General features: G+C 40.8%; 3 protein-coding genes and 1 non-coding gene across 12 annotated transcripts in view; 3 read left to right on the top strand and 1 right to left on the bottom strand.

The window, feature by feature from the left end:
- Positions 1 to 481: 481 nt before the first annotated feature.
- cby1 (chibby 1, beta catenin antagonist) lies at positions 482 to 2,413 on the bottom strand. Of its 3 annotated transcripts, none has more exons than XM_063892762.1 (5): positions 2,299 to 2,413; positions 1,976 to 2,074; positions 1,370 to 1,475; positions 1,016 to 1,128; positions 482 to 871 (listed from the first exon to the last, which is right to left on the bottom strand). In XM_063892762.1, exons 1-5 carry the CDS (start codon positions 2,302 to 2,304, stop codon positions 791 to 793), a joined length of 405 nt encoding a protein of 134 aa, XP_063748832.1. In that variant the 5' UTR covers positions 2,305 to 2,413; the 3' UTR covers positions 482 to 790. The 3 variants fall into 3 exon arrangements, with proteins under 3 accessions (XP_063748832.1, XP_063748834.1, XP_063748835.1); XM_063892764.1 differs by having other exon boundaries at positions 2,214 to 2,363; XM_063892765.1 differs by lacking the exon at positions 2,299 to 2,413 and adding an exon at positions 2,209 to 2,230.
- A 406-nt stretch (positions 2,414 to 2,819) lies between these two features.
- Positions 2,820 to 2,892, top strand: trnar-ccu (transfer RNA arginine (anticodon CCU)). The gene has a single exon. It is a non-coding gene; the product is annotated as a tRNA-Arg (tRNA).
- Positions 2,893 to 2,926: 34 nt separating this feature from the next.
- plbd1b (phospholipase B domain containing 1b) lies at positions 2,927 to 10,184 on the top strand. Its single transcript, XM_063893852.1, has 11 exons — positions 2,927 to 3,130; positions 3,879 to 4,104; positions 4,478 to 4,561; positions 4,814 to 4,955; positions 5,162 to 5,308; positions 5,771 to 5,915; positions 7,316 to 7,516; positions 8,128 to 8,268; positions 8,344 to 8,529; positions 8,697 to 8,803; positions 9,611 to 10,184. Exons 1-11 carry the CDS (start codon positions 3,064 to 3,066, stop codon positions 9,776 to 9,778), a joined length of 1,614 nt encoding a protein of 537 aa, XP_063749922.1. The 5' UTR covers positions 2,927 to 3,063; the 3' UTR covers positions 9,779 to 10,184.
- A 689-nt stretch (positions 10,185 to 10,873) lies between these two features.
- kctd17 (potassium channel tetramerization domain containing 17) overlaps positions 10,874 to 26,249 on the top strand; it is a 20,086-nt gene continuing 4,710 nt past the window's right edge. The window contains exons 1-6 of one of the 7 annotated variants that reach the window (XM_063892758.1): positions 10,874 to 11,293; positions 21,952 to 22,060; positions 22,417 to 22,508; positions 23,352 to 23,447; positions 24,313 to 24,438; positions 25,583 to 25,745. In XM_063892758.1, the coding sequence (XP_063748828.1) occupies positions 10,943 to 11,293; positions 21,952 to 22,060; positions 22,417 to 22,508; positions 23,352 to 23,447; positions 24,313 to 24,438; positions 25,583 to 25,705 (897 nt within the window). In that variant the 5' untranslated portion in view covers positions 10,874 to 10,942 and the 3' untranslated portion in view covers positions 25,706 to 25,745. The other 6 variants (XM_063892756.1, XM_063892757.1, XM_063892755.1 and 3 more) reach the window with 6 other exon arrangements.

The following is a 26,249-nucleotide window of genomic DNA, read 5'->3' as shown; positions in this document are numbered from 1 at the left end:
CAGACTGTGGCAATCTTGTACAATAATCACTCCTAATGTTTCTGCAATCTTTCAAATGTCCCAACACTTTTAAAATGTCTCAACACCCTAATTGCTGCTACTCATTGTGTTGGTAATATACGTGCGTACTACATGTCTATTGTTACTGTACAGTTAAACCCCATCGTTTCCATCCTGGCTGGTATGAAAGCATTTTGAGCAACCCTGTGTTAAATAATGACAATAGATGATCCATGAATCCTTGATCATGCTGTTGTGATGATGATCAACAACAAAACTTTGCTCAAGGTCTACAGATTTGCAAAAAGCCTGTTAGTGCCTTTTTCCCCAAGGTCAAGAAAATAAATATGATTACTTATGCAAGAGCAGATTTTTCCTTGTCTTCTTGTAAACGTGTCACTGCTTATAAGTCAAGTAAAAATCCAATAAGTTATTAGGGTCAGTTTCTAAAAATGGCCATTCAAAGAAATGTCAAACACGCTGTGATGAATTTTACTTTTAATCTAAATAGAAAATACATTAAGTACAAAAAAATATTAAAAAGAAAATGTCAGCAAATACTTAACACACAGATGTAAAAGATGCAGAAAATATGTTGTGTACAGAACAAATATGTTCACAGTTGATTAACATTCAAGACAGAACAGATAGAGTCCTCACAATGCAAAAAGATGTTCATCATTTGATTTTTGCAAATAAAAAACAAACAAATGAAGACTTTTTTTACGTCAACAAAAATTAAACTGTGAATGAAAAAGAATTCTATGGTGGAGGCATCCGTTCAGATTTGTCATTTCTTCCTTCGATGTTGAGTCTTTATATCTTCCACTTCTTTCTCTATCAGGTGGTACTCTACGGTGGTCTCTGTCAACTAGAATGGAAAGATTACAAATCAGTTCATTTACATATTTGGTTAAGCATGGTATTATAGACCAACATGAATCTTTGTTTTGCTTGCTTTACGTATGGCATCTTTAATGTTATCATTAATTTAAGGTCAAAGGTCAGTCCTTACCATGTCCAAGAGAATTTCAATCTTAAGTTTCAGGTGGTTGTTCTCTTCCTCCAGCTGTATGTTTCTTTTCTTAAGCCGCTGCACTTCCCTTCCAGATGCATTACCACCAGATTCTTGTTCAACAAAAACAGAACAATTACCACAGTAATTAATAATGTGTACTTTAAAAAAAAAGTCAACCTAAAATTATAATTTGTACAACGATTACTTCCCCTAGGTTACCTTGAGTTAGATGCAAAAACAAGTGTTCATCACAAATTGTGGTAATAATTGGAAAACAAATGGTCGTGTTGGGGGCGAGCTATCTATTAAACAGTGGAACGGTCTGTATTCAGCAATGTCCGAACTCCTTACCTGATATCCACTGTCCATCTTCAAATTTCCAACTCTGACCTCCAAGGTTCATCACAGGAGGTCCATACTCAAGGCCCAGCTCAACCTCTCTCGTTGAGCGATCCAACTTAAAGGGATGAGGGTTAGTAAAACATAGTCAGTATGAGGAAGATAACATAAAGCTAAACAACAGATCAGTCTGAATGAACACTCAGTGAAAATGATACAGAACTGTAGCTCATTTTGCACAATTCACTCTTACTTACTATATCAAAACACTCATTATTTATCAGAAATCAGGTTTATTGCAAATAGGTTTAAAACAGAGATGAGGAATATGCCTTGGTATATATGGTGCATACACAAATACCGTGAAAGAAGATAAATTATAACAAAAACAGCTAATAGAATAAAACAATTAAAAAGATAGAGACATATTTACATGAAATATAGATAAACCAAAAACTATATTTGCATTTTGTTTATCCCCTATGGATCATAGTGTTGCAAATAAGGGATCAGTACAATATATAGAAATTCGCTTCATTTTAATGTATCGATTAGTCTACTTTATGAAAGCCAGTGTCTTCAGCACAATGCTGCTGGCTATAAAACCATTTAACTCACCGTATGAAGGCTGGACAGAGAAGCAGATTTGCGAGGTGGAATCTTCTTCGGACTGAATGTGCTCCCAAAGAGCGGCATCTTTAGTGATTTCTTAAGGTCCTGTATAAAACACGGCACACCAATTGTAGTATTAGTATTTATCCACGGTGCTGTAAATGTGTTTATCGTTGCCAAAGCTACACTATCGAGCTAACGCTAGGTGGCTAACACTCGCTAGCTACTCATAACGTTACCTTACATGCAATTGAAAAGGTCGACTGCTTCACAGCAGGTGGGTTAGTAGTTGTGTTGTCACTTAAACAATATATATCTCACATATTTACCTCCATTAAGACTATGTATTTAATTTGTTGACTCTCGTCTCCTGCAAACAAACCATACTTGCTACTGCGCACGCGTGGACGGTTCCACTTTTCATTCGGACAAGACTGTGAAATATTGTACGAGTTTCATACAAAGCTTTTGGACTAAACTTGCCAATATCAGCTTGTTAGCGATATTTAAACATCTTTCAGAGCTCGTGTTTGTTATCTATGAACTATGCTCGATATTCTAATGCCCAAAGTATTTAAACATCAAAGTAAATACCCATATTTAGATGAGATGATGGATCCATCCATGGAACGTATGCGCATCACCATGGCGATTGCGACGCTCAGACCTCCAATGAGCTCTTATATTGCTATTTCCTACACAAATGAGTATTTTAGACTATTAAAACTGTCTTTCCACAAACATAACTTGTCAAACACTAGATTGCTGCTTTCCATATTGAAAATAACTTGTGAATATTAATAATCTTTACACAAATATAATCCACCTAGGCCACGCCCATGAGTATGCCGCCCCAGTGGCCTAATGGATAAGGCACTGGCCTCCTAAGCCAGGGATTGTGGGTTCGAGTCCCATCTGGGGTGATCTCTTTTTTTTTTCTTCTTCCGGGAAAGGTTGAGAAGATGAGCGCTGTTACAAAAAAATTGTGCAATTAAAAGCATAATCAACTAGGAAAAAAAGCACCTCGTGGCTTCTTGAAAAATCGCGGTTCTGTGCTTGTAATAACAACATTTATTTCCTAAATAACAGCTAACATGGAGAAGCGGAGCATCAAACTGTGCATGCTGCTGAGCACTTTGGCTGCGTCGGTGCAAACTTACCGTGAGTAACAATTCCCTGACTGGTCTGGAAAATGCAATACATATTCTTTTAATCAAAAACAGTTTCACCTGTATTTTACACGATATAATTTCTACGTTTCTTCTCTTGTGTTGTAATAAACAATTTAATAAAATGTCATCTTAAAATACCACACCAATGGGATATATAGTCATTAAATACTCTTTTATTCTAAATATTTTGTTGTCAAGAAAACCTTTTCTGTTTTATTGGTTGTGTTGATTAACCTTCTAATTATTATTAATAATTATACTTATTTCAAAATGGTAAATATATTTTACTTGAATCAGGATGAGGTTTATTTTAAAGTGGTGTTTTACATCCAAGGTTTTTGCTTTGGTGTATTATGGTGCATACATAAACATAAAATGAGAATTTGTTTTTATGTAGGTTCAAAAATAAACAAGAAAATTCAATTAAAATATGATAAATAACTGTGAAAAAATATTTGTACCGAAATATCAAAATGAACAAAATGACATTACTGTGAAAAATGTAAACGATGTACAAGAAACGTGCATTTGTAAAATAATCATGACAAATTACTTTGAAAATTACAAAAATGTTTCATCTGAAATCACGGAACACATCCGAAAATATATTTATTCATTTTATTTCTAAGCTGGGTTTTTCCCTATAGTTTATTCTAATCATGTCATGACATTATCTTACATAATGTGTGTTATCCAACCTCAACCCTGTGACCCTGCCCATCTTTCTCCGATGGTAGAGCTCCGAGAGGCCACCGTGTATTGGGACGTTGCCCAGAAAAGGGTGCTCCTCAAGGAGGGGGTGATGGAGACCGAAGGGGGGGCCTACGGGTTCTTCAATGACACCCTGCTGGTCTCGGGATGGGGCGTCCTGGAGATCTCTGCAGGTCACAGAGGAGGAAGTACGCAGGAGGACGAGACCACCTTCTTCCTGGCGGGGTACCTGGAGGGTTATCTTACTGCTGGGTGAGGTTTACTGCAGATAATATACATGTGCTTGAAATAGCTCACTCCCAAAAGAGTACACACCTGTTCACGATCGATGGACAACTTCTAGATATTGAACCATTATCCAAAGAAACGCTAAAAGATAATGGATATGTGAAATGGGAGACCCAGAACCATCTAAAGCCTTTGAATGTAGGGGGCTCAGACACTAAACAGAAGATATTTACAACATGAATTATTATCACACCTGAAGAAAGTCCCAGGCGCTTGAAAATAAAAAAATATATAAGAAAGATGAGTTATTGTTTGTTTGTTTTATCCAATAAACATTCAATAAATATGGTTTTACTTTCATGGTTTGATTCCTGCTTTTCTTTTTCTCTCTCTGCAGACAGATGTTCAGTCATTACTCCAACATGTACCCTCAGCTCCTGACGGATGAAAAGGTTTTGAATCCTCTGAAAAGGTTCTTAAGGTACAGTCTTATCTGTTCACATGCATGGCTCAAGATGAATCCTAAGTCTATTTGTAGAAATGTATCTAATAATGGAGATTTAATGCTTATTCAGTGTAGTTTTACAACTGAAGAAATGGGTTTCCTTGTTGAAATACTCAATATCTGCTTATCATTATCATGAATACTCAAGTAAATTACTCTGCTATTTGGACAGTTCAAGACCAACTCAAATCTGATTTGTTTTGAATCCTCCATTTCCATTTCCCACAGCAAGCAGGACCAGTGGTCCAGAGAGGAGGTGAGGCTGCGGAGACACAGCGACCCCCTCTGGAAACATCTAGGACTGATCCTGGCTCAGTTGGATGGTCTCCAGGCCGGAGCTGCACGGTGGGCCAAGAGCAAAAACAGAGAGGTGTGTGTGAAGTTCCAGATTAGATTTAAGATCATTGTCATTGCAAGTACTGGGACAGCGAAATGCAATATAGATCAATCAATCCAGTTTTATTTTATAGCACAATATGATCAACAAAATAATACAAATCAAAAAGAGGATGGATCCAGGAGAGTGCCAGAGCTGTCACAGTGTCATCTCATTCATGTCTTCCCCTCCCCTCCCAGCCTCTCTCGGCGTTCGCCCTGCAGTTTCTAAATGGCGTTGGCGACCTCCTGGATCTGGTCCCGGCTCTGATGACTCGCTCCAACTCCTCCTCAGCGGCTGGCGCTCTCAGGATGCCGGGCATGGGCCACTGCACGGCTCTGATCAAGGTCAGGTTTAGAATTTGTCTGAAGCTGTGAGGGCGCACTTAGGAACACTAATTAGTTTTATTGTGGCTGATTAGCTTGTTTTTCTTGTGTGAAGTGTGTCATTGTTTGCACAAGGCGGACATTTCCAACCCGCTGTATTCAATGTGTTTAAAGGGGCCCCGTTATGCTAACTTTCTGGTTTGTATTTGATTTTCGTGCCTCTGTGACATGTCTCCATGCTCTAATGTTCAGAAAGCTCTTTATTTTTCTCATACTGCCTGTGCTGCAGCACCTCTTTTCACCCTCTGTCTGAAACCAGAGCCCAGTCTGCTCTGATTGGCTAGCTGGCCGGCTCTGTTCCAAAGGGAAAACCCCAAAAAGCATAATAGGGCCTCTAAGAGTGATGTAGTGAAATAGTATGCTTAATAGTCCGTATTTTATTCCAGCCCACATTAGACTCTTTCTCCCTCCTCTGTGTCTCAGGTGCTGCCGGGCTTTGAGAACCTGCTGTTCGGACACTCCAGCTGGTACACGTACGCAGCCACCATGCGTATCTACAAACACTGGGACTTCAGGGTGTCCGACACACCCACTGCCACTGGGAAGATGTCCTTCAGCAGCTACCCTGGTACACACACACATGCACCCAAACTACAGTATCACACTTTCTCATATAGTGAACTGAATGAGCTGATTAAGGGTTAACTATGTCATTGCAATTAAGGCATTGTGATTGTTTTAAGAAGAGAGTGCCGTGATGTTTTTTTCTTGAGTGTTGCATTTACATGTATCCTTACCTAAAGAGCACCTCAAATGATCTTGTTTCAAGGACAGGAAGAGCTTAGCTTACAGTACATTTAACTATAATAAATACAGAAAATGTAAGAAAGGTTTGAATTTAGAGAAATGTATTTCATGCAACCACTGACTAAATAAAAAATGCAGTGTACTGTACAGCCAAGGCTTTACTGTTACTCCCAACATCTGTAATGCATTTCTTGGCAATGATATTGTTAGTAGGAGGGAGAGTGATATCATGGTGCTAGTAAAATGCAAAGGAATGGAGCTTTCTTACAAAAGCCCTGAGCTGAGGTGAACCGCTGTCCTTAATCCGCACAGTTTCATTTTCATCTTGCGTAAAAAGAAAATGCATCGAGGACTTAACCTTAATCCTCATTGTGCATTCTCTTCTGCTAAGCACACGGCTTAATGGCGGGGAAACGGTGTGTACAGAAGCGAGTTATGATGAAATGCAGTAATTTAGAGAGCAAAGAGTAATTTAGCAAAGTTTTCCCAGGCGATGCAACCCATAAAATCCTCTTACAGTCTCCATTTGCTATCAGGAAAGAAGTGATTTTCAATGCACTATTTTTAGAGGCTTACAGGCCAAAGAATGTCACATCACTGTATTAAAACAAAGAGATGAAATACTACGCAAACACTGGAGTAGTGTGTGACCGTCTGCTGCCTTCTTAAGCAGCTTTCTGTCTGACGATGTGAAATAGCAGGTCAGAGCCAGCTAAACAAGAGAGGACGCAATACTTCAGGTAGAGGTGGAAATATTCCTCTGGCTAGCATTTACATTATTGATAGCTGCAGCAGTGAGTAGATTCATTATTAATAGTAGCCACAGCTGGATTAGAATTACAAGAAAATGTAGTTATGGAAGAAGTGAAAGATTGGTTTTACAGAGTTACAGAGAATTGGTACAGTACAGGAAAATGCTTCTACTCCCTTATACCTTAAAGTTCAACCCTTAAGGACATTTTCTTTCCTGCAAAAAGACGCCGTTTATCTATGTGTATAATGTGGGGTTTGCTACGGCTGCATCTCTTTAAGAGACCAGCAGCAGGTCTATTAACTCCAATGGGAGACGGGAACATGATCCCTTCAACCCATAATCAGGAAAAGTAAACCCATCTCGCAAGAAAGACAGGAAGTGGATATGATTTTTAAACAATTGGCACCAATTCTAAGGGGATAGCCTCCGACCTCCTCCTCCTCTTCCTCCTCCTCCTCCTCCTGCAGGCTTCCTGATGTCTCTGGATGATTTCTACCTGCTGGGCAGTGGCCTGCTGATGACCCAGACCTCCATCGGGCTCTTCAACACCTCCCTGTTCTCTCTGCTCGGCCCTCACAGCCTGCTGGCCTGGCAGAGGGTCCGGCTGGCGAACAGCCTGGCTCACAGCGGAGAGGAGTGGGCACAGACCTTCTCCAAATACAACTCAGGTTAGATCATCTTCAAAGCAGTCTTTAAATGGATGGATGGATGGATGGATGGATGGATGGATGGATGGATGGATGGATGGATGGATGGATGGATGGATGGATGGATGGATGGATGGATGGATGGATGGATGGATGGATGGATGGATGGATGGATGGATGGATGGATGGATGGATGGATGGATGGATGGATGGATGGATGGATGGATGGATGGATGGATGGATGGATGGATGGATGGATGGATGGATGGATGGATGGATGGATGGATGGATGGATGGATGGATGGATGGATGGATGGATGGATGGATGGATGGATGGATAGATAGATAGATAGATAGATAGATAGATAGATAGATAGATAGATAGATAGATAGATAGATAGATAGATAGATAGATAGATAGATAGATAGATAGATAGATAGATAGATAGATAGATAGATAGATAGATAGATAGATAGATAGATAGATAGATAGATAGATAGATAGATAGATAGATAGATAGATAGATAGATAGATAGATAGATAGATAGACAGACAGATAGATAGATAGATAGTATGAAGTGTTCCATGTGTATTTTGTGTGGAGGAAACAGAGTGGTCTTCTGTGTTTCAGGTACGTATAACAGTCAATACATGGTGGTGGACCTGAACCAGGTCTCTCTGGGTCGCAGAATAAAGGACGGAGCGCTGACTGTGGTGGAGCAGATTCCCGGGAAGGTGATGTACTCGGATCAGACTCAAGCTTTACGTAGAGGTGAGAAACAAAACGTTCATAAATCTAGATGTTTTCTGGTGGTAATTCGTCTGCTGCTCCGTCCATATTTTGCAGGTTATTGGCCGTCCTACAACATACCTTTCCATGTGGAAATCTACAACCTGAGTGGGTACAGTGCGATGTGGAAGAGATACGGAGAGGACTTTTCTTACGACCTCTGCCCTCGAGCTAAAATCCTCCGCAGGGACCAGGCCAAGGTGTTTGACGTCAGCTCCCTCAAACACATCATGAGATACAACAGTAGGTGTAACGAAAACACCCACCTGTTTTTAATTCATAAACCCAATCAGATTTAGATCTAAAATTGATGATCACACCTCTTCTGTACAAAAGAAAACACACACTATAATTCAGGATATTGAAAGACTATCCGGTACATAATAAATGTCAGACTGGCTCTGTTTCAGACTACAAGAGGGACCCTTACTCCAAAGGCCATCCGTGTAAAACCATCTGCTGCCGCAACGACCTGAGACCACGGAGACCCCGTCCTGGAGGATGCTACGACACAAAGGTCAGAGGTCGTCAGGACAGAATCAGGTTTCGGATATGTACTGTAGAACTGATTATGCTGAAATGTTTACAGGTACATTCAGGTGTAGGAACATAGCTTTGGATATTGGAGTCATAGTTAATTACAGGGATCATACTAAAAACACTTAAGGGATGATTAATGCCAGATTTAACTACGACTTAGTTTCCCTATGCATTCCTGGAGTGGGTAAACACAACAATAAACAGACAATGCTAACATACTCACAATGACAATGCATTTTTATCAATACTACATCATGTATTGGGTTAAGACGAAGCAGAAATGTCCCCTTTCCTATTTTTAACCCCCTTATTTATGGCCTACTTACTTGCCTGGACCACGCCCATTGTTTTTATCTGTCTTCCTTTTTCTCAACTAACCACCTGTAAGGTTTTGAGACTTCATATTGCAAAGATACAAAGATATAGAGGTATCAAAATCCGTCCACAGACATATGAACACCTGGCTAAGTACAACCCACGCTAGCACACAACCACGGCTACAATGGGTATATCTTCAGGACCACACACACAGACACACACACTCGCAAGATGAAAACAATACCAGCTGGAAATCAAAGAGGTCAGAGATGGTTTGCATATGGTCACTCGGCTACCTTGACTCAAGACCCTCCAACTATGCTGCAGACAATAGACTTAAAAGTAAATGTAATTCATGCAATAGAAAGAATACTCTAACGAAATGAATGGATGTCTATTTAATATCAAATAACCCAACTTTCTTCCTATAACTCCCTCCTTGCTCCTTTCCTCTCTCCTGGTGCAGGTTACGGACTACCAGATGGCAGTCCAGCTGGCGGCTGAGGCAGTAAACGGACCCACGACGCAGGGCGGTTTGCGCCCGTTCTCATGGCAATCCTTCAACCTCACCTCCCATCGTGGCCTCCCACACACCTACGACTTCCCCTTCGTCACTATGAGACCCACACTGTAGCATCCCTGAGAGCTCAGAGACAGCAATACCACCAATCCAAGAGTTTGTCATGGTAGTGTGGAGCAGAAATGTGCAACGTGTTCAAAGGGTTGTGCAGGATTTACAATGATAAAAAGAACAACATATAGTGGGGTGGATAATAGGTGCAGAGCACAATATGGGGGAGATATCCTGGTGCTAGAGAGCTGCAGGAATGGGTCCTAGCCTTTAGCACTTATGGCTGATTATTCTTTATGTATTTTGGGTTTAAAGCCTAAGATAAGGTCTGTAACACATGCTAGCTTCTGGGATCTGACTACAACAATATGTCACCTCTGCAGAGCTTCATTTAGTCTAAAGCCATAAGAGTCCCAGTAAATACAACTAACAACAATTGGAACTGAGTCGTTGAGATTACATATATGGCAGTCAGGGAAATGTCATTAAATAAATACTTGTTTGTTTGTTTTTGTTTGAAGCTCTATGCAATGTTTCCTCAGGTGTAAAAAATGTGTAACAAAATGATCTAACTACATTTTAATAAAATACGAATCTTTATATATTGCATTAAACTGTGGTGCATTTTCTTAAATATTTATTATCAATAATTGTTTCATAAAAGCTAGAACGACCAGCATTTTTGGTCTTGATCAAGTTAGTCAAAGAGCACTTAAGAGACACCTTTCAAAATAAAGCATTAAAGTTATTTCGCAAATCAAATGATAAAATTCTACAGTATTTTATGAATATATTAGTCTGAAAAATATCCCAACAGGTTGGTATTGGTGGGTTCAGTTGGTGTTCAGATATGTTGGTTGTCAACGGTTTGGGTATCTATCTTCATGAGAAATAAAGAAAAATAAATTAAATTCAACCGGTCAAACTGCATAGAGTCATGACAACTACAATGTGTTTACTAAACATTGTCATGTAATCTTCCATTATCTATGTGATGGGTTAGATTGCTGCAGAAACTGATTAAAATGCAATATTTTTTTGTTAGGAGTTAACTGTGAAAGCTTTTATTGTGAAAGTATTCCCCGGATGTGCTGTATCTCACCCCTTTAACTTCACATTGTGGGCGGAGCTTAGCTGCTCGTAACAGACAGAAGACTCCGTGCTGCAGCGGACTCAGACGGTCCTCCTCTCCCCGTCTTCCTCTCTCCTTCAGCGGGATTTTCCCTAATGGCAACGCCGGCGGACGACCCGCGGGAAACGGAGGACGTTGTCGTCGCGCTGTCGACGCACCACCACTCACACAACAGCAATAGCAACAATAATAACAACAATAACAACAACAAAGACAGTGAAACGGGGGACACCACGACGTCCACCACTGGGAGCACGGAGGCGGGAGGCGGGACACAGAGCCTCGGTAACGGGTCCGTGCTTAGCCCCAGCGGCGGGAACAACGGGAAGTGGGTCCGGCTGAACGTGGGCGGCACAGTGTTCCTCACGACGAGGCAGACCCTCCTCAAGGAGCAGACCTCCTTCCTGTACCGGCTGTGTCAGCAGCAGGACCTGCACTCAGACACCGTAAGTTACATTTAAAACATCAACTCAAATGTCGTTTTTTCGCCTTGAACGATGGGCTTTTGGTGACAGAAGAAGTCTCTTTTGGTTTGCTTAACACCCCTCCCTGTTCAACACTCACACTCTTATTTATTTGATATGACAGTGTGTGGTATTCAGTGATTAGCCAGCATTGACCCTAGATCTCCACATCCTACTTGAGTAAAAGTACCAAAACATGATTAACCTGATCATTATTTAACTGTGTGGCATTTAGTGGTTAGCTAACATCAGTGGTGTGAAGCAGATTATACTCAAGTACTTGCACTTTTACTCAGCTACATTTAACTGCACTGTGAAATACAAACAACGACTTAACTTGAGTATTTTCACTTAATGCTACTCTATACTTTTACTTATCTACACTTTGGAAGCATTTTTTGACTCTTTACTCCACAACTTTTATTTTACAGCTTTAGTAACTAGCTGATTTGCACATATAAATGAATAAAACATAATGTAGATCAACAGTAAATCCCTTTGTATCATTACTGTTAATATACATGTAGTAATTAGAATTAACCACACCTTTAATTAGTGCAACATTGCCATTAATGCATTTATAATATAATTTTTTAATCATGATATTTGTACTTGAGTTATATTTTGAAGGCGATACTTTAGTACTTTTACTTGAGTACAATTTGAATGCATGACTTTTACTTTTTGTAGTAATGCTTCTTTTACTTAAGGCAAAGATACGAGTACTTCTACCACCTCTGTTAATGCTTCAGAATACTGTGTGGGCAGCATTCACTACAGCATTAAACCCATGGCAGGATTTAATAGATATATATTCAGTCGTTTTGCTCGGATGCTAGAAAAAAATCACCCAAACGGAGACTTTATGGTTTAATAATATTAAATATTTGTGCTCTATGATGAAAGGCTCAGTAGCCTTAAAGGACCGCACTACATTATCTGTGTGCCATTCCCAAAACCTATTACTACAACTCTGTTATGCCCCGGAAATGCACGCCTGCAGCCCTAATGACCATCTCATATATACTGTGTGTGTGTGTGTGTGTGTGTGTGTGTGTGTGTGTGTGTGTGTGTGTGTGTGAGAGAGAGCATCATTCTGTGGTGTGAATGCCTGGGTCAGATGGATGAACACGTGCCTCCTCTTCTGCAGGGAGCTGCACAGTCAGTAGCTGTACAGCTGGCATCCTATAGAGAGAGAGACAGAGAGGGAGAGAGACAGAGAGAGAGAGAGAGAGAGAGATGTATTATGTGTGTTTCCCAGTCACATGTACGCAGAACACACTCATGAATGATGCAGATTTCTATTATGCTGCAGCCTTTGATACACGTGTGTCTGGCAGAGATGGGGATGACTTCCCTGCAGCCTGGAGTCTGTAACTGTAGGCCGACCCTTTTCTGTTCTTATCTTTCAAATGTCAAGTGTAAGAGAAATGGGTGATAAGAGACGAGGATGTGGATAAAATGGTTAGTCTTCACATGTGCACGTCGGTACCATTATACGTGGATTATTCTCTTTTACTTCATTGGTCTTTAACACAAGAACTGACAGATTTATTGTTTAATCATTTATGTTTTTTAATCAGAATTTGTCTGAAAATACAGATTACAAAAGCATGAATCTAACTTATTGTAGCAACGATAGAAAAGAAACCGTAGGCGTTTAATAAACACACCATTGATGATAGTCTCACTGTTAGTCATGAATCCACATGCTATCACATGAGCTAGATACATCACAAAGTGGATAAGTAGTTAGCTCTGCATTATTATCTAAACAATTAGGTATTGTTAAAAAAAAGTACTAACACTATTTATTTCCTGCACCATCTCTCTTTTAGCGTAGGGTCTGAAAATCAATGCAGACACCTGGTTTAGTCTATAAACGGTCAAAAAACAGAACAGAGCCAAACGTGGCTTCTTCAAAAGTCTGGTTTTGTTTACCACAAGCCAAAATACCCCAACATATTTGCTTATAATGATATCTGACATAGGAAAGCCCGAAATCCAATCATTTAAATCGTTAAAATCAGAGAATATTATTATTGTTTTGCTATTTCTGCTTAACAAATATCAGTACTGGTTATAAAATAGCCAATTATAATAATATATGACTGTGTTCTAATAGTGACAGCTCTGTTTGGATGATTTGGAGTGTCTATAATTTGCAGAAAACCAACCGCAGCTGAAGAGCAAACTTCCCTTCAGCTAACGCGACTAAACCGAAACAAACAGACACCAAAACTGGAGTTAGGAGGTTTTCGCCCGACAGCAGCGATGAATGCAGCTCTCGAGACTGTGGAAAGATTATTCCCGTGTGACCTTCAGGAGTTCCCTCTGCACTCCCTGAAGACACACACACACACACACACACACACACACACACACACACACACACACACACACACACACACACACTGAATCCCTTTCCATCTTTCCTTAACTCCTCTCCTCATCCTCGCTCTCGACAGCTGACTCATTGTCGCACATTTATCCTCCTTTTTCGCCTTTGAATATCCCGATCTCTATTTCAAACTCTTGAATTTTCTGTCACACTGAGAAACAGTTGCTGAGCTGTAGCTGAGGCTCTGAGTCCTCTGAGTTGTGACTACGGATGTAACGATGGCAGGCGTTCTGATATCAATACCAGTGAGATTTCCTGCGGTTGGATACCAAAAACAAAACAATAAACCCCATGCACTTCAACGAGGACAGATCTGTGACCGTTCTGTTTTTTTGTCAAAACGATGATAGATTCCTCTGTATTGCTGCAAAAAAATCTCCTTCAAACAACTGTATGTAGGCTCACTATTGATACGCACCGTCTCTATGGGACCTCTGTTCAGCAGTTGCTAGCTAGCATTATCAGATGGTGCACACAGACGGAATCGCCGCAAGCATCTTCTTCCTACCAGAGAGAGAGAGACATGTTTCTGTGCTCTTATAAGGGCTTTGCAGATCAGTCTGATTTCTTTTTGAAGTGCTTTTGTCCCGACGTGTGCCTGTGTGAACTACAAACCAAACATGCTGGACGATAAAGGATTTTACTGATCAAAAACTACAAAATTAATGAGTTAATTTTCATGCAAAAAAGCAGAAATCTGTCTTTGGTTTCTATAAGCTTCAAGCCTTCAGACAAATGAAACCAATTGTCGCCGACGTGCTGCTAATTAATGATCTTGTAAGAGACGACTTCAGTAGAAATGTGAGATCACAACGAAAATGTCCTTGTAAATAGATTTCATTCAGTGGGTTTTATCCTCAGAAGTCTCATGATGAGTGTTTCTCTGATCACACACTGACCCTGACAGCTGTGAATGCACACAGGCGTGAACGATACAACAGATCGCTTGCACATGGTTAGTTACTGGACAGAAATCTGGCATTATTAGGGATTAGCGTGCAATTTATCTGTCTTCTGAGAGGAAAAATCTGGTATTTAGTAGAAGTGTGTGTGGTTAATATTAATAACACATATAGTTAATGGTATGGACAAACAGATGAAAGCTAAATGCTAATGTTGAGCTATGTCATGTCTACACGTAAAAATCGTGCAAGGATAAACTCTAGATCCTATTGCACATGTTTTCACTAGAATCAGGCAGGTGAATACAGTTTAATGAAAGTAAATATCTACCTGTGGAATAAAGAGCTCGTATGGCTGTCAGTGGAATGGTTTAACGTCAGTGCTGCAGAATTCTATTTCAATACAACTTGATTTCTTGGCTGTCATTTCGTCCTGGGTCTCTTACAGTCTCGGCTCAACACGTTTTAGAGGAAACCCCTTCATACCTTTTTGCAATGTTCCTCTTTCTGCAATAAATTGAAACACACTGCAGAAGCCTGCTTTCAAAATGAGACCTGGAGAAGTGCATATTGAAGTGTGTGTGTGTGTGTGAAGGGGCTCATTTCGAATCACACGAGGAGCAGCTCAGACGGTGTGTTGTCTTGTCCTCTCTTTGGAGGGACGCTGATTTTATTTGCTCTAATCCGCTGGCGTTTGCGTGTTTCTGGATGTTTTTAAACACACACACACACACACACACACACACACACACACACACACACACACACACACACACACACACACACACACACACACACACACACACACACACACAGACTGTCTGACTCTGTGTTTTAATGAGATTAGCAGCACCTCAGCTAACCTTCCTGCCGTTAACGCATCCCAATCTGCCCTCATGTCGTCCCACGCCAATTACATTATTCTTTGATGCAGATTATGTCAGCTGACCACGTGTAACTGGGCGGACATCTGCAGACGTTAATCTTATTAGCTCAGATTTATGATCATCAACGGCTCCATCCATGCGAAGCAAAAAGAGGATTACATAGATGCTTAATGCTGTAACGTGTAGGCTTTCAAAATAACCACTGAGTGACTTAGTGATATATTAAAATAACCCTAATCATAAAGTGCGTTCTATGGACGTGACATTGGTCGTTTTGGACATTACCCCACTGGTTATTGTTCTATACATATGACTTCATGTGCTTGTACATTATCGATTGATGGATCCCTATATATGACCCTTATCATCTGAACAGTATCAATTTATTCATCACATTTCCCACTATTTCTTCAAATGATCATTCCTGAAACTTCTGTAGTTTGTTAACATTTCTGATTTTGTTTCTTAATTTTGACTTTTAAAATGTGCCACTACTTTCTCATCATTCCAACTCCTTCTTCATGTGACCCTAATCATCTTCTCTCAAATATTCAAACACTTGTTCCACATTTGTTTTCCTTTTAGATTTTTCACATTGTGCTACTGTGTACTTCTACAACCGGAGGTAAATGGTGTATATACCCTTTAGTTGCTAGGCAGATTAGAAAGCCATTCAAACTAGCTGCACCTTTACCAGCTCTGAGAACACTTTAATGATCAATCATTATAAAACATATCAGAGATATTATTCTGAAATGGACCAATCAGACAATGACTACTTTTACTGTCGCTACTTTAAGTACATTTAGAGGAGAGTACTTTCTACTTTCACTGGAGGAACATTTAGAATACTTTTACTGTGACAGAGTATTCCTACACTCTGGTACTTCTACTTTACTCAAGTACAAGACCTGAGTACTTCTACTTTACTCAAGTACAAGACCTGAGTACTTCTACTTTACTCAAGTACAAGACCTAAGTACTTCTACTTTACTCAAGTACAAGACCTGAGTACTTCTACTTTACTCAAGTACAAGACCTGAGTACTTCTACTTTACTCAAGTACAAGACCTAAGTACTTCTACTTTACTCAAGTACAAGACCTAAGTACTTCTACTTTACTCAAGAACAAGACCTAAGTACTTCTACTTTACTCAAGTACAAGATCTGAGTACTTCTACTTTACTCAAGTACAAGATCTGAGTACTTCTACTTTACTCAAGTACAAGATCTGAGTACTTCTACTTTACTCAAGTACAAGATCTGAGTACTTCTACTTTACTCAAGTACAAGATATGAGTACTTCTACTTTTACTCAAGTACAAGACCTGAGTACTTCTACTTTACTCAAGTACAAGATCTGAGTACTTCTACTTTACTCAAGAACAAGACCTGAGTACTTCTACTTTACTCAAGTACAACACCTGAGTACTTCTACTTTACTCAAGTACAAGACCTGAGTACTTCTACTTTACTCAAGTACAACACCTGAGTACTTCTACTTTACTCAAGTACAACACCTGAGTACTTCTACTTTACTCAAGTACAAGATCTGCGTACTTCTACTTTACTCAACAACAAGACCTGAGTACTTCTACTTTACTCAAGTACAACACCTGAGTACTTCTACTTTACTCAAGTACAAGATCTGCGTACTTCTACTTTACTCAACAACAAGACCTGAGTACTTCTACTTTACTCAACAACAAGCTCTGCGTACTTCTCCCACCTCAGCAGATGACATATTTGATTCCTTCCTTGTTTTTTATCATTAAATCTCTGTCTCCTCTTGCAGCTTCAGCTTGGATTCTTCTACATGCGTCGACTCGTTGTATCTCTGAGAGGGTTTGTACGAGGCGTTGGCAGCGACCTGTAAACATGAGGCGAGAGCCAATGTCTTATTTAGAATAAAGACTGAAGAGTTGTGTGAACTTGTCCTCTTTCAACCACCAAGGTTAGAAATGTGACTTTTTAAAAGCTGTTCTCATTCAGCCAGTAGGAAGCGAAAGCACCTTAAGTGAAATGTGTTTCCTCCTACATGAAAAATGTCCTCAACACTGAGAAGGCGTCGGTTCAGGCAGACCATCTGTGGCGCCGGAGATGGTAAATTAGGCTCATCTCTAATTAGAAAAATCACACGCACACATCCAGAGTTTTCCAGATCAGAATCACAGCAGAAGAACAAATATGTTTGTGTGATTTATTTCACAGTTTTATCATTTAGGCTAAGCAGTATTTGATTCATTTAAATCTCAATGTGTGCATTGGATAGTAACAATGCAAAGTAATATGTCATGAAGGCCTGTTGTGGGAGTCTATAGAAGCTGATTTGATCGAAAAAATACCCAAATAATTAGCAGACTCAGCATTTATGGATTATTGAGTGGTGCAGGAATGAGTCCTTAACATAGAAATGAGTTAGCAGTTTAGCACTTAGCATTCAGAAGCATTTTAGGTGAGTTTCTGATGCCTGAAAAAAGATCTGTGGTTAATTGAAGCATACCAGCTTTTTTCTAAAGCAAAAAGAAATACCCTTCTCTTAAATGTTCCGAAACTTTGACGTAGTTTTCTTTCTAGAATGACGTTAGCTATTTATTTATGGCGATTGCGTTTACCCCAAAGATCTAATTCTCTGCAATATCATGAAATCCAATTGAAAAAACCCATTGCTTTTCGTAGAAGGACCTCTTGCGATGCTAACTTAGCAAAACACGCCGTCGCTGCATCACTCCTTTATGTACCGGCAGCATCCATTGTCCCCAGATTTAGTGCAACAGCGTTCAAGTTTCGAAAGAGTCAGGGATGCTAGTGCTGCTAAAAAATCCCATAAAGAATGAATCGTCTATAACTTACCTACTTTAAAAATACTTTGCACCGCTTCAGGCTTTTAAAATATTCATTCAAGTCCTTTATTAGATTGGTTTTCATGCCAGAGATTTACAGTAAGTGTAAAAGCAAGGGTTTGATCAACGAGTATCGAATAAAAGAGATTGATGGGTCTGTGCCGCTTTGTTAATCAAGCATAAAATTGAAAGACTGTATCTGCCAATTCAGTGATGAATTACTGACATCGATCGGCATACATTTAACTCATGTTGTAAAAAGGCCACAATATATAATGCAACATAAACAAATGTCTCAGGAATGTCTTGGATTTCTTCATAATCGGCCCAAATTTGAGCATAAATTAGATTTTGGTAATCAAAGGTCGCCGTGACATCCATAAAAAATGTTTTCATAGGGGCATGACTTCAGAAATCACACGCTAATCAAGACAATTTCACACAAAGACCTGGAACTCAAATTAAGGGTTTTTGAGCGACATGGCCGCACCTTCACTGATCGAGGCGCTTAAGCAATGATATATTTTTTTAGGTTTAATAGTGTTTGCACGTGCTCAAACAAGCGGCAGAATGCAAGCAGGTGTGTGTGTCTGTGTTTGTGTTTGAGAAATGAAGAGGGCTGATGTTCGTCTTGGGGTGATGGCTAACCCGTGGGATGTTCTTTCCTCTGCAGGGAAATGTTGTGGTGTCACATCTTATTTCCCTGAACGAATGCTCCGTAAACCATTAACTAGTGTCCTCACAACAACCCAAAATATAAACCTGAGAGGGGCGTGTGTGTGTGTGTGTGTGTGAGAGAGAGAGAGAGAGAGAGACGGAGAAACTGCAGCGATGACACATCCGGGCAGATTTTCCTCGGCGTCGTCATGCTCTCACTGTCAAGTCAAGTCACGTTAGGGAGGCGTCGGTCTGTCCTCGGCTGCAGCTCATTAAGCATGGTGTGTGTGTGTCACAGCCTTTACACACTGTAATCATTAGGGTTTTCAGTGCACACACACACACACACACTTTAATTCATCCCAGTGCTGTGTGTTGATTTCAAATCATCCTCTTATCTCGGTGGCAGTGTCTTTATCTGCCTCTTTGTCTTAGTAAGTGCATCTACCAGTCATTTGTGATGGGGTGTGTATAGGAAATAAGGATTATTAAGGAAACGGATGCTATAAGAAGTCTATAGATACAATAATTTCAAGATTTCAAAGGTTTATTGTTAATATAGAAGAGTTACAGTGTAGTTTTGGCATTGAAATCTTAGCTGCAAGAAACAATATCAATAATGTAGTTTACTGCAGATTCTCCCACCACAGATCTGGGTGTCATTCTGTTTCTTCTATCATATTTCCCTTCCTGCTGTTCATCCTGCAGGTTTTTCTCCCTCTCTCCCTCCGTTAATCCATCCCTCTTCTAGCTGCATCCCACATGCTTTACAGTCAGAATCCGTCTCTTTCTGTATATCGCCGTCTCGCATTTGTGAACGTCACATCCGAAGCTGCCGTCACGCTACGTCAGCAAAGATCAGACGTGGAGGGATGAGTGTCGGGGATAGAATTGGGCTGACAGCGCATCATCTATCATTCAGAAATGGATGTCTGTGACTTGCTAGCAGAGTGTGTCTCCTCTCTGAGTCGGTCTGACTGACGCCGGGTTTATTTGGGATTTCTTCCTAGTCTATCTCACTGTTGACGATGCGTTATGTTCAGAGATGAAGGTGTAGAAAAGGAAGCTTCACTGGCATGCAGTATAGCTCGTTTCAAACAAAGGATTGTCTTACTTTAAGTAACCTTAGTGATGTGTAAATTGGTTTGCTTTTTGCTCTGCAGTCACTGCGGCATCAGAAGCTTTATTTGATCTTTTTATTGAACATTTTCTTTTCTTTATATTCATAATTTAGTCCTCTTTTCATATTCTTTCATTTATTTCATTCTAAACTCGAGCAACAAAACCAATTTTCCCCGGGATAAGTCAAGTACTTTGATTCTGATTTGATTACAAGATGCTTATTCAATCATTTCCTAATTGATGTATGCATAATTGGAGAGAGATGTGTGTAAATAAGTCATATTCACTAAGTTTAGTGTGTTTTTCTTTGTACTTTTTGCTTTTGATGGTTGGCATTGAGGTCAAATTCACATTATTGCTGATGTGTGTGCCGAACGATTTAAAGAGAGTCTGTATCTAGTTTGTTGGCCGCTTTGCTCCAAGTCTAGTCTAGTAAACAAAGCCTTTTTCGTGGCCATCAACTACACACAGCAACTCGTATAGCATGAGAGGTACGTTTGCATGATGCATGTTTTTAATTGATGGATGAATAAATCCAAGAAGCCACAAAGGGCCTTTGCAACCGCCTCCAGCTCTACAATATGCGTGAGTATGCATGAGTGTATTAAAGGATGAACTCTTCTATACAGCCGCACCAATGAGGAGGAGGAAACCGTGCATCCAAATCAAACCTGCAGGTGCTTCTAAAAACTCCTATAACTGAACCTTTGTTTACAGTCCAACCTTCTGCTGACCTGGACCTGATGGCAGCAGCTGATGATATCACCTTTCTAAATAAACAACCAAACTTAGATTTGCATAAACAAACTCTAATTCCAGTTTAGCCCCTTTCCTCAATATTTACAGCAGCACCACGTCTGCCTGCAGCTTCACAACGAACCAACAAGCAGGAAAACATTTGCAGCATTTTTGTATTTAAATTCAGCCTTTCGGGGATGTGATCAAAGGTCACAACCGTCACAGCGAGGGTGAGCGGTGCTGTGTGTGTGAGTAAAGAGCCGCTAATAACATGCATCTGTGCAGGACGCTGCTGCGGGCTAAGGTTGTTCGTTGCCTCTTCAGCAAACCATAAAAAGAATCAGTCATGTGAATAAAGTAGGTTTACTTTATCACGCTGGAGTTTAAGGGCTTTGTGGACTCCCAGACTGATCCGTCTAGAACCAAATACATGTGTGTTCCTGTCAACGCTCTCTAGAATATTGAACCCAATGTTAAACACACATGATTCCTCTTCAGTACACTCCGTCCTCTATGTCCCTCCATCTCCTGAAGGCCTGCATGTTGTTGTACAGATTTCTCCAGCAGTTTTGTGAATTTAACTCTTCAGAGGGCAGAGCTTCAGGCGATCATCACGAGGGAGAGCTGTGTGTGTGTGTGTGTGTGGTGTGGTGTGGTGTGGTGTGGTGTGTGTGTTTAAAAGGGCAGTGCTCATGACAGAAGCCAACTACTCTGGAGAGCCAGGAAGCAGTGAAGTCTGTGCCCAGCTTCAAAAAGCTGTCGCTGTGGTATGAAGGTCAAATAGCAGTATTGTATTTGACTGTTTTTATGTTGGATAATTAAAAAAAATAGACGACCAGGATGTTATTCTCCAGACCGGGTGCTTTGGGGCCAGAAATATTACAGAAATAGCCCCTTAATGGTCTGAAAATAGAAGTAACAACCAGCTATGTTAACACATAACATATGAACACAATAAAAGCTGTGTTGCTGCTGTAGTAAGTACAAACACACCGATGCACGACCTGAGTTAAGGTCAGAACACCAGAGAAACACATGCAGTTTATTGAGTGATAATGGTCCTTTTTCTCTGCTTCCTCTCCTGTTTCAGGACGATTCGGGAGCCTATGTGATCGACAGAGACCCGACCTACTTCGGTCCCATCCTGAACTACTTGCGGCACGGAAAACTGGTCTACAACAAGGAGCTCGCCGAAGAAGGTCCGACATGTTTTGAGTTAATTGAATTTGTTGGGCAGGTGGAAATATGCCACGTTGCCTCATGTGATGTCATTTTCCCTTGAGCAGCCCTTAGTGTGTAGATTCCTAAATGAACAAAATGTAAAAGACTTGTAAAGATAACTAAATATTGTAAATTGCAGTTGGTACTTGCTCGAATAACAGAAAAACTGTCAAATAATTTGATAAAATGGGTATAAACAGCGGATCACGTCCTAATGAACTGGATTTTATATATTCAAATCAGCTGTAGGGATTCTGTCTGATAAACAGTATTTCGGAGCCTCCTCTCCTCAGTATTTTGCCGCTGATGCATGTTTTGTTTTTTTGGTTTGAAGGCGTCCTGGAGGAGGCCGAGTTTTACAACATCACGCCGCTCATCAAACTGATCAAGGAGAGGATCCTGGAGAGAGACTCCAAGGCCACGCAGGTAAACACCACCTGTCAACGTGATGTTGTGCTGGAAGAGTTTCCTTTACAGTCCATTTACCAAGTATGAAAACTGCAATACGTAACTAAGGGACACACAATACTGTACACACACACTCTCACACACACCCATCATTATGGTGGTCTAAGTGCAGGGCCTTCCAGTCGTTTTCTCTTTGTTGGTGAAACCCCCCCCCCTGCAGAGAGCTCTGCTTTACATCAGGCTTCCTTTCTGTTCTCTGGATGATTGCACTCACTCTTATATAATCCCCCTGCCCTCTCAAACACTCCCACCATCACTGCATTCAGCTCCACTCTGCTGGACTCACTGCTGCTGCTCGCCTCGGGTTCAATATGCTGCAGGAATACGGAATAAAGAGCCGGGTATGCAGCTGACTATGCCATAATGCAAAGGTTTTGTCAAGGCATATAAATATGTTTGAATTAGAATGAGAGTATTTTATTTAAAAAGAAAACTACATATGAATTAAAAGTGAATTAAAAATGTGCAATAAAACATTTAATAAAATAATATAGAATCAATATATTTATATTCACACATTAAAATATGCCATAAAACAATCAAATAAATAAATGGAAAAATGTGCAAAAACATGTTAAATTTAAATAGGAAAATAAGAATAATTATTGTTATTTGAAATATTTATATAAAGTTCAAATAAAATATATGTAAAAATGTGCAATACAATAAAGTAAGGTACTCGTGGAGCACTTTGCAATACCTCTCAGTCTGAGTGCACTTTAAATAGCAAGTACATCGTTATGCTATCTGAGACTCAGCTCCTGCCTTATTCAACCCTCTCTTCTGTCTTTTCCACAGCAGGTGCCCCCCAAGCATGTGTACCGCGTGTTGCAGTGCCAGGAGGAGGAGCTCACCCAGATGGTCTCCACGATGTCGGACGGCTGGAAGTTTGAGCAGGTCAGCGTGCGCGCCTGCAGAAAGCCCCGCACCGGACTGCTCTGGACTGTGGGTTGGACTCACGCTGCTGCTGACCCTTCAATCTTGACCCTTTGGCCTGACCCTGACCTGCGCCTTGCTTTCTGCACCCCCCACTCTTCTGAAGATTTCAACAGTTGGCACAGTGTAGATTCATGTATTGAGTTTAGGTTGGAGTCCACGTTTGCTGACATTTTTCGTCCCACCTAACGTAAAGTTTCTTGGATTGAAAAACCTTTCATTACGCAATCTAGCGCCAGGCTGCGGAGGACAAATGTAAACTCGTTGCAGCTGCAGAACAGCATTCACTCTCTCTATCGACAGTCGGTTAGACTTGAGCAACTCTCCTCTCACAGTGTGAACACACAGTAAAAAATAGCCACAGTTATATTGATTTTTCCAGACTCTGTAGAAGGGAGAGGTCTGCCAGTGTTTACATCTATCTCAAGTTGAAGGCCTCTCCAATTATAGATTTTTTACCCCTAAAACTCACACGTAGACCCTCTTTTCCCACTGCTTTGCAACACTGCATGCTGCTCCGCTTAATTTTCATACAGTTCCCTGCAGAAGCTGACCCACAGTGTTTGTGCTGTTTCCCCTCAAATAAGAGATGCTTGCTGTTGAGTCCACGGCCGAGTGTGTAACAGCAGTCTTAAGCCCCGCCCCCTCCTCCACCTCCACCATGCATGAGCACAAGAAGTGTCTCCTGGCTTTAGTGTCGGCTCTCTCTGTTCCTTCCTCTTGCTTTGAGTTTTCTCTGCCGGTTCTTCTGATGCTTCCTGACACTCACTCCGCCTCTCTGTCCCTCTCTCTCCTCTGCATGTCTTTGTCCTCCGTCTTCTTGCAGATGGTGAACATCGGCTCGTCGTACAGCTACGGGACGGAGGACCAGGCTGAGTTCCTGTGTGTCGTCTCAAAGGAGCTTCACACTCCCGGGTCAGGACTCGCTACAGAGCAGAGCCACAAAACAAAGGTGAGGCTCTGTCCATTCTCCTTCAGGAACACACTCGCGTATTTTTGAAGGAATACTTGGACCCAAAATGATCATTAGTGTAACAATACTCACCCGGTGTGGTTTTGAAGGATGCCTCTATGGTGAGCCACGATTTAAGAACCAGAGAAAGGTCTTGCAGAATAAAAAACATCTCTCTTACAAGATTTATGTCATTCTATTTTCTCTGTATGGCAACTCTGAGTGTCTGAAAACCCTTACCTTTGACTGAGGTTTGCAAAAGCGTTTCCTTTCAGTGACCTTAAACGGCATTTCGCTGTGGATACACAAAACAAATTCCTCATTTCTGTATGCATTGCCTGCAGGTTTCTTGCTGCTCTGAGTTTGTATCCTCCTGGTTGATTGCATTTATTCTATAAGCCTCATCGGATAAAAGCTTCAGCTAAATAAAATGTAATGCATAGCAGAAGCAGCGAAAGGGTACGTGAGGACAGGGCATTAGTCTCATTTATCCAGCTGCGTTCTCACTCTCTCATTCAGCACATGCATTTCACTACAGTCCTACTCCTGCAGTACACACTTATGCAACTTGAAATAAATAGATAGTAAAGTTTGAGCTAAATGCATGTGTTCTAGGAGAAATGAGAGTGTCTGTTGTTAAAAGCAACCCCTTTTTACTTCAAATCATCAAGATTTTTATCCATTTTTATGAATTTTACGTCACTGTGGAGGCATGAGAGAATATCAATGTTTAGAAGATGACACGGGGTGAATAATTGATGTAGAAAAGATCATTTTATGTGGGTAGTATTCCTCTTAATAGGATCAAGCTACACGGCTGTGTCCTTTACAGAGTGTGTGTGTGTGTGAGAGTGTCCCCTCATTGAAGTGTGTGTGCTCTGATGCTCCACTCGAAGCTGCAAATGTCACTCACTTCAAAATGTCATTCACAAACACGTTCACCGCCATCCTTCCACAGCTCTTCCCTTCTCTGATCGCCCCCCCTCACCTCTTTCCTGTGGATAAACAGAAATATATTCTCCATATTGGCCTCTCAGCTCTCACTGTCTCTGACACTCATCAGCGTGTTCATCTTTCTGTCGTCTTGTTTTTTTGTTTGTGTTTCTTTTTCTGTTTTCCCCTCCGCCCATCGTGCTGAGTGAAGCCGGCGGAGATGCAGGAGGAGGAGGAGGAGGAGGAGGAGGAGGAGGCGGCGAAGGAGGCGGAGGAGGTGGAGGAGGAGGAGGGAGGGAGAGAAACCACACCGAATGAGTGGATTAGAGAATGAGGGAGTCATGTTGCTTTGTTCCAAAGAGAGGCGGGAATGGGTGAGGAACTGTGCGGTAGCTGTGCTTAGTGGGTAGACCTGGTAGATTCTAGTGTGTGTGTAGGTGTGTGTGTGATGTCTGCAGAGATCTGGGGTGTTTCATGGCGCTGCATTGAGAATGACAGTGTAATATACAAGAGGCCCACCTACTGTAACATAAAATACTATATACATTACAAAAGGTCTAGAAAGTCGAGGTCTTGGTGTGAGTTATTGAGTGTAGGATAAGTAAAAATATGTCCTGGGAAACTTTCTGAAAATGGGTTGAATTGTTCCTCTAATAAATGTCAGTTTGAGAGGATTTAGTATTTAATAAATCTTAATGGCTAAATGAGAAAGGAAAAACCGTATCATTATTTAAGTCCGGATACTCCACCCTCGAACCATTTCCCTTCATTATCATTTCTACAGCTCGAAAAAAGGACAACCATCCATTAGAAAAAGCTATTGAATGTCCCTTTCTAATCCTGTGTGTGTGTGTGTGTGTGTGTGTGAACAGTGTCCC

The sequence above is a fragment of the Eleginops maclovinus genome, chromosome 10, assembly GCF_036324505.1.
Source record: "Eleginops maclovinus isolate JMC-PN-2008 ecotype Puerto Natales chromosome 10, JC_Emac_rtc_rv5, whole genome shotgun sequence".
Taxonomy (NCBI): Eukaryota; Metazoa; Chordata; class Actinopteri; order Perciformes; family Eleginopidae; genus Eleginops; species Eleginops maclovinus.
The sequence above is the reverse complement of the archived record's forward strand: the minus strand, read 5'-3'. Positions and strand labels throughout refer to the sequence as shown.

Coding starts and splice junctions, on each gene's coding strand:
- cby1 (XM_063892762.1), bottom strand. Junction 1,129..1,369: donor AGATGGACAGTGGATATCAG/GTAAGGAGTTCG, acceptor TTGTTGAACAAG/AATCTGGTGGTAATGCATCT. Junction 872..1,015: donor TTGAAATTCTCTTGGACATG/GTAAGGACTGAC, acceptor TTTCCATTCTAG/TTGACAGAGACCACCGTAGA.
- plbd1b (XM_063893852.1), top strand. CDS start 3,064: ATGGAGAAGCGGAGCATCAAACTGTGCATGCTGCTGAGCACTTTGGCT. Junction 4,956..5,161: donor CCAAGAGCAAAAACAGAGAG/GTGTGTGTGAAG, acceptor CTCCCCTCCCAG/CCTCTCTCGGCGTTCGCCCT. Junction 8,804..9,610: donor GAGGATGCTACGACACAAAG/GTCAGAGGTCGT, acceptor CTCCTGGTGCAG/GTTACGGACTACCAGATGGC.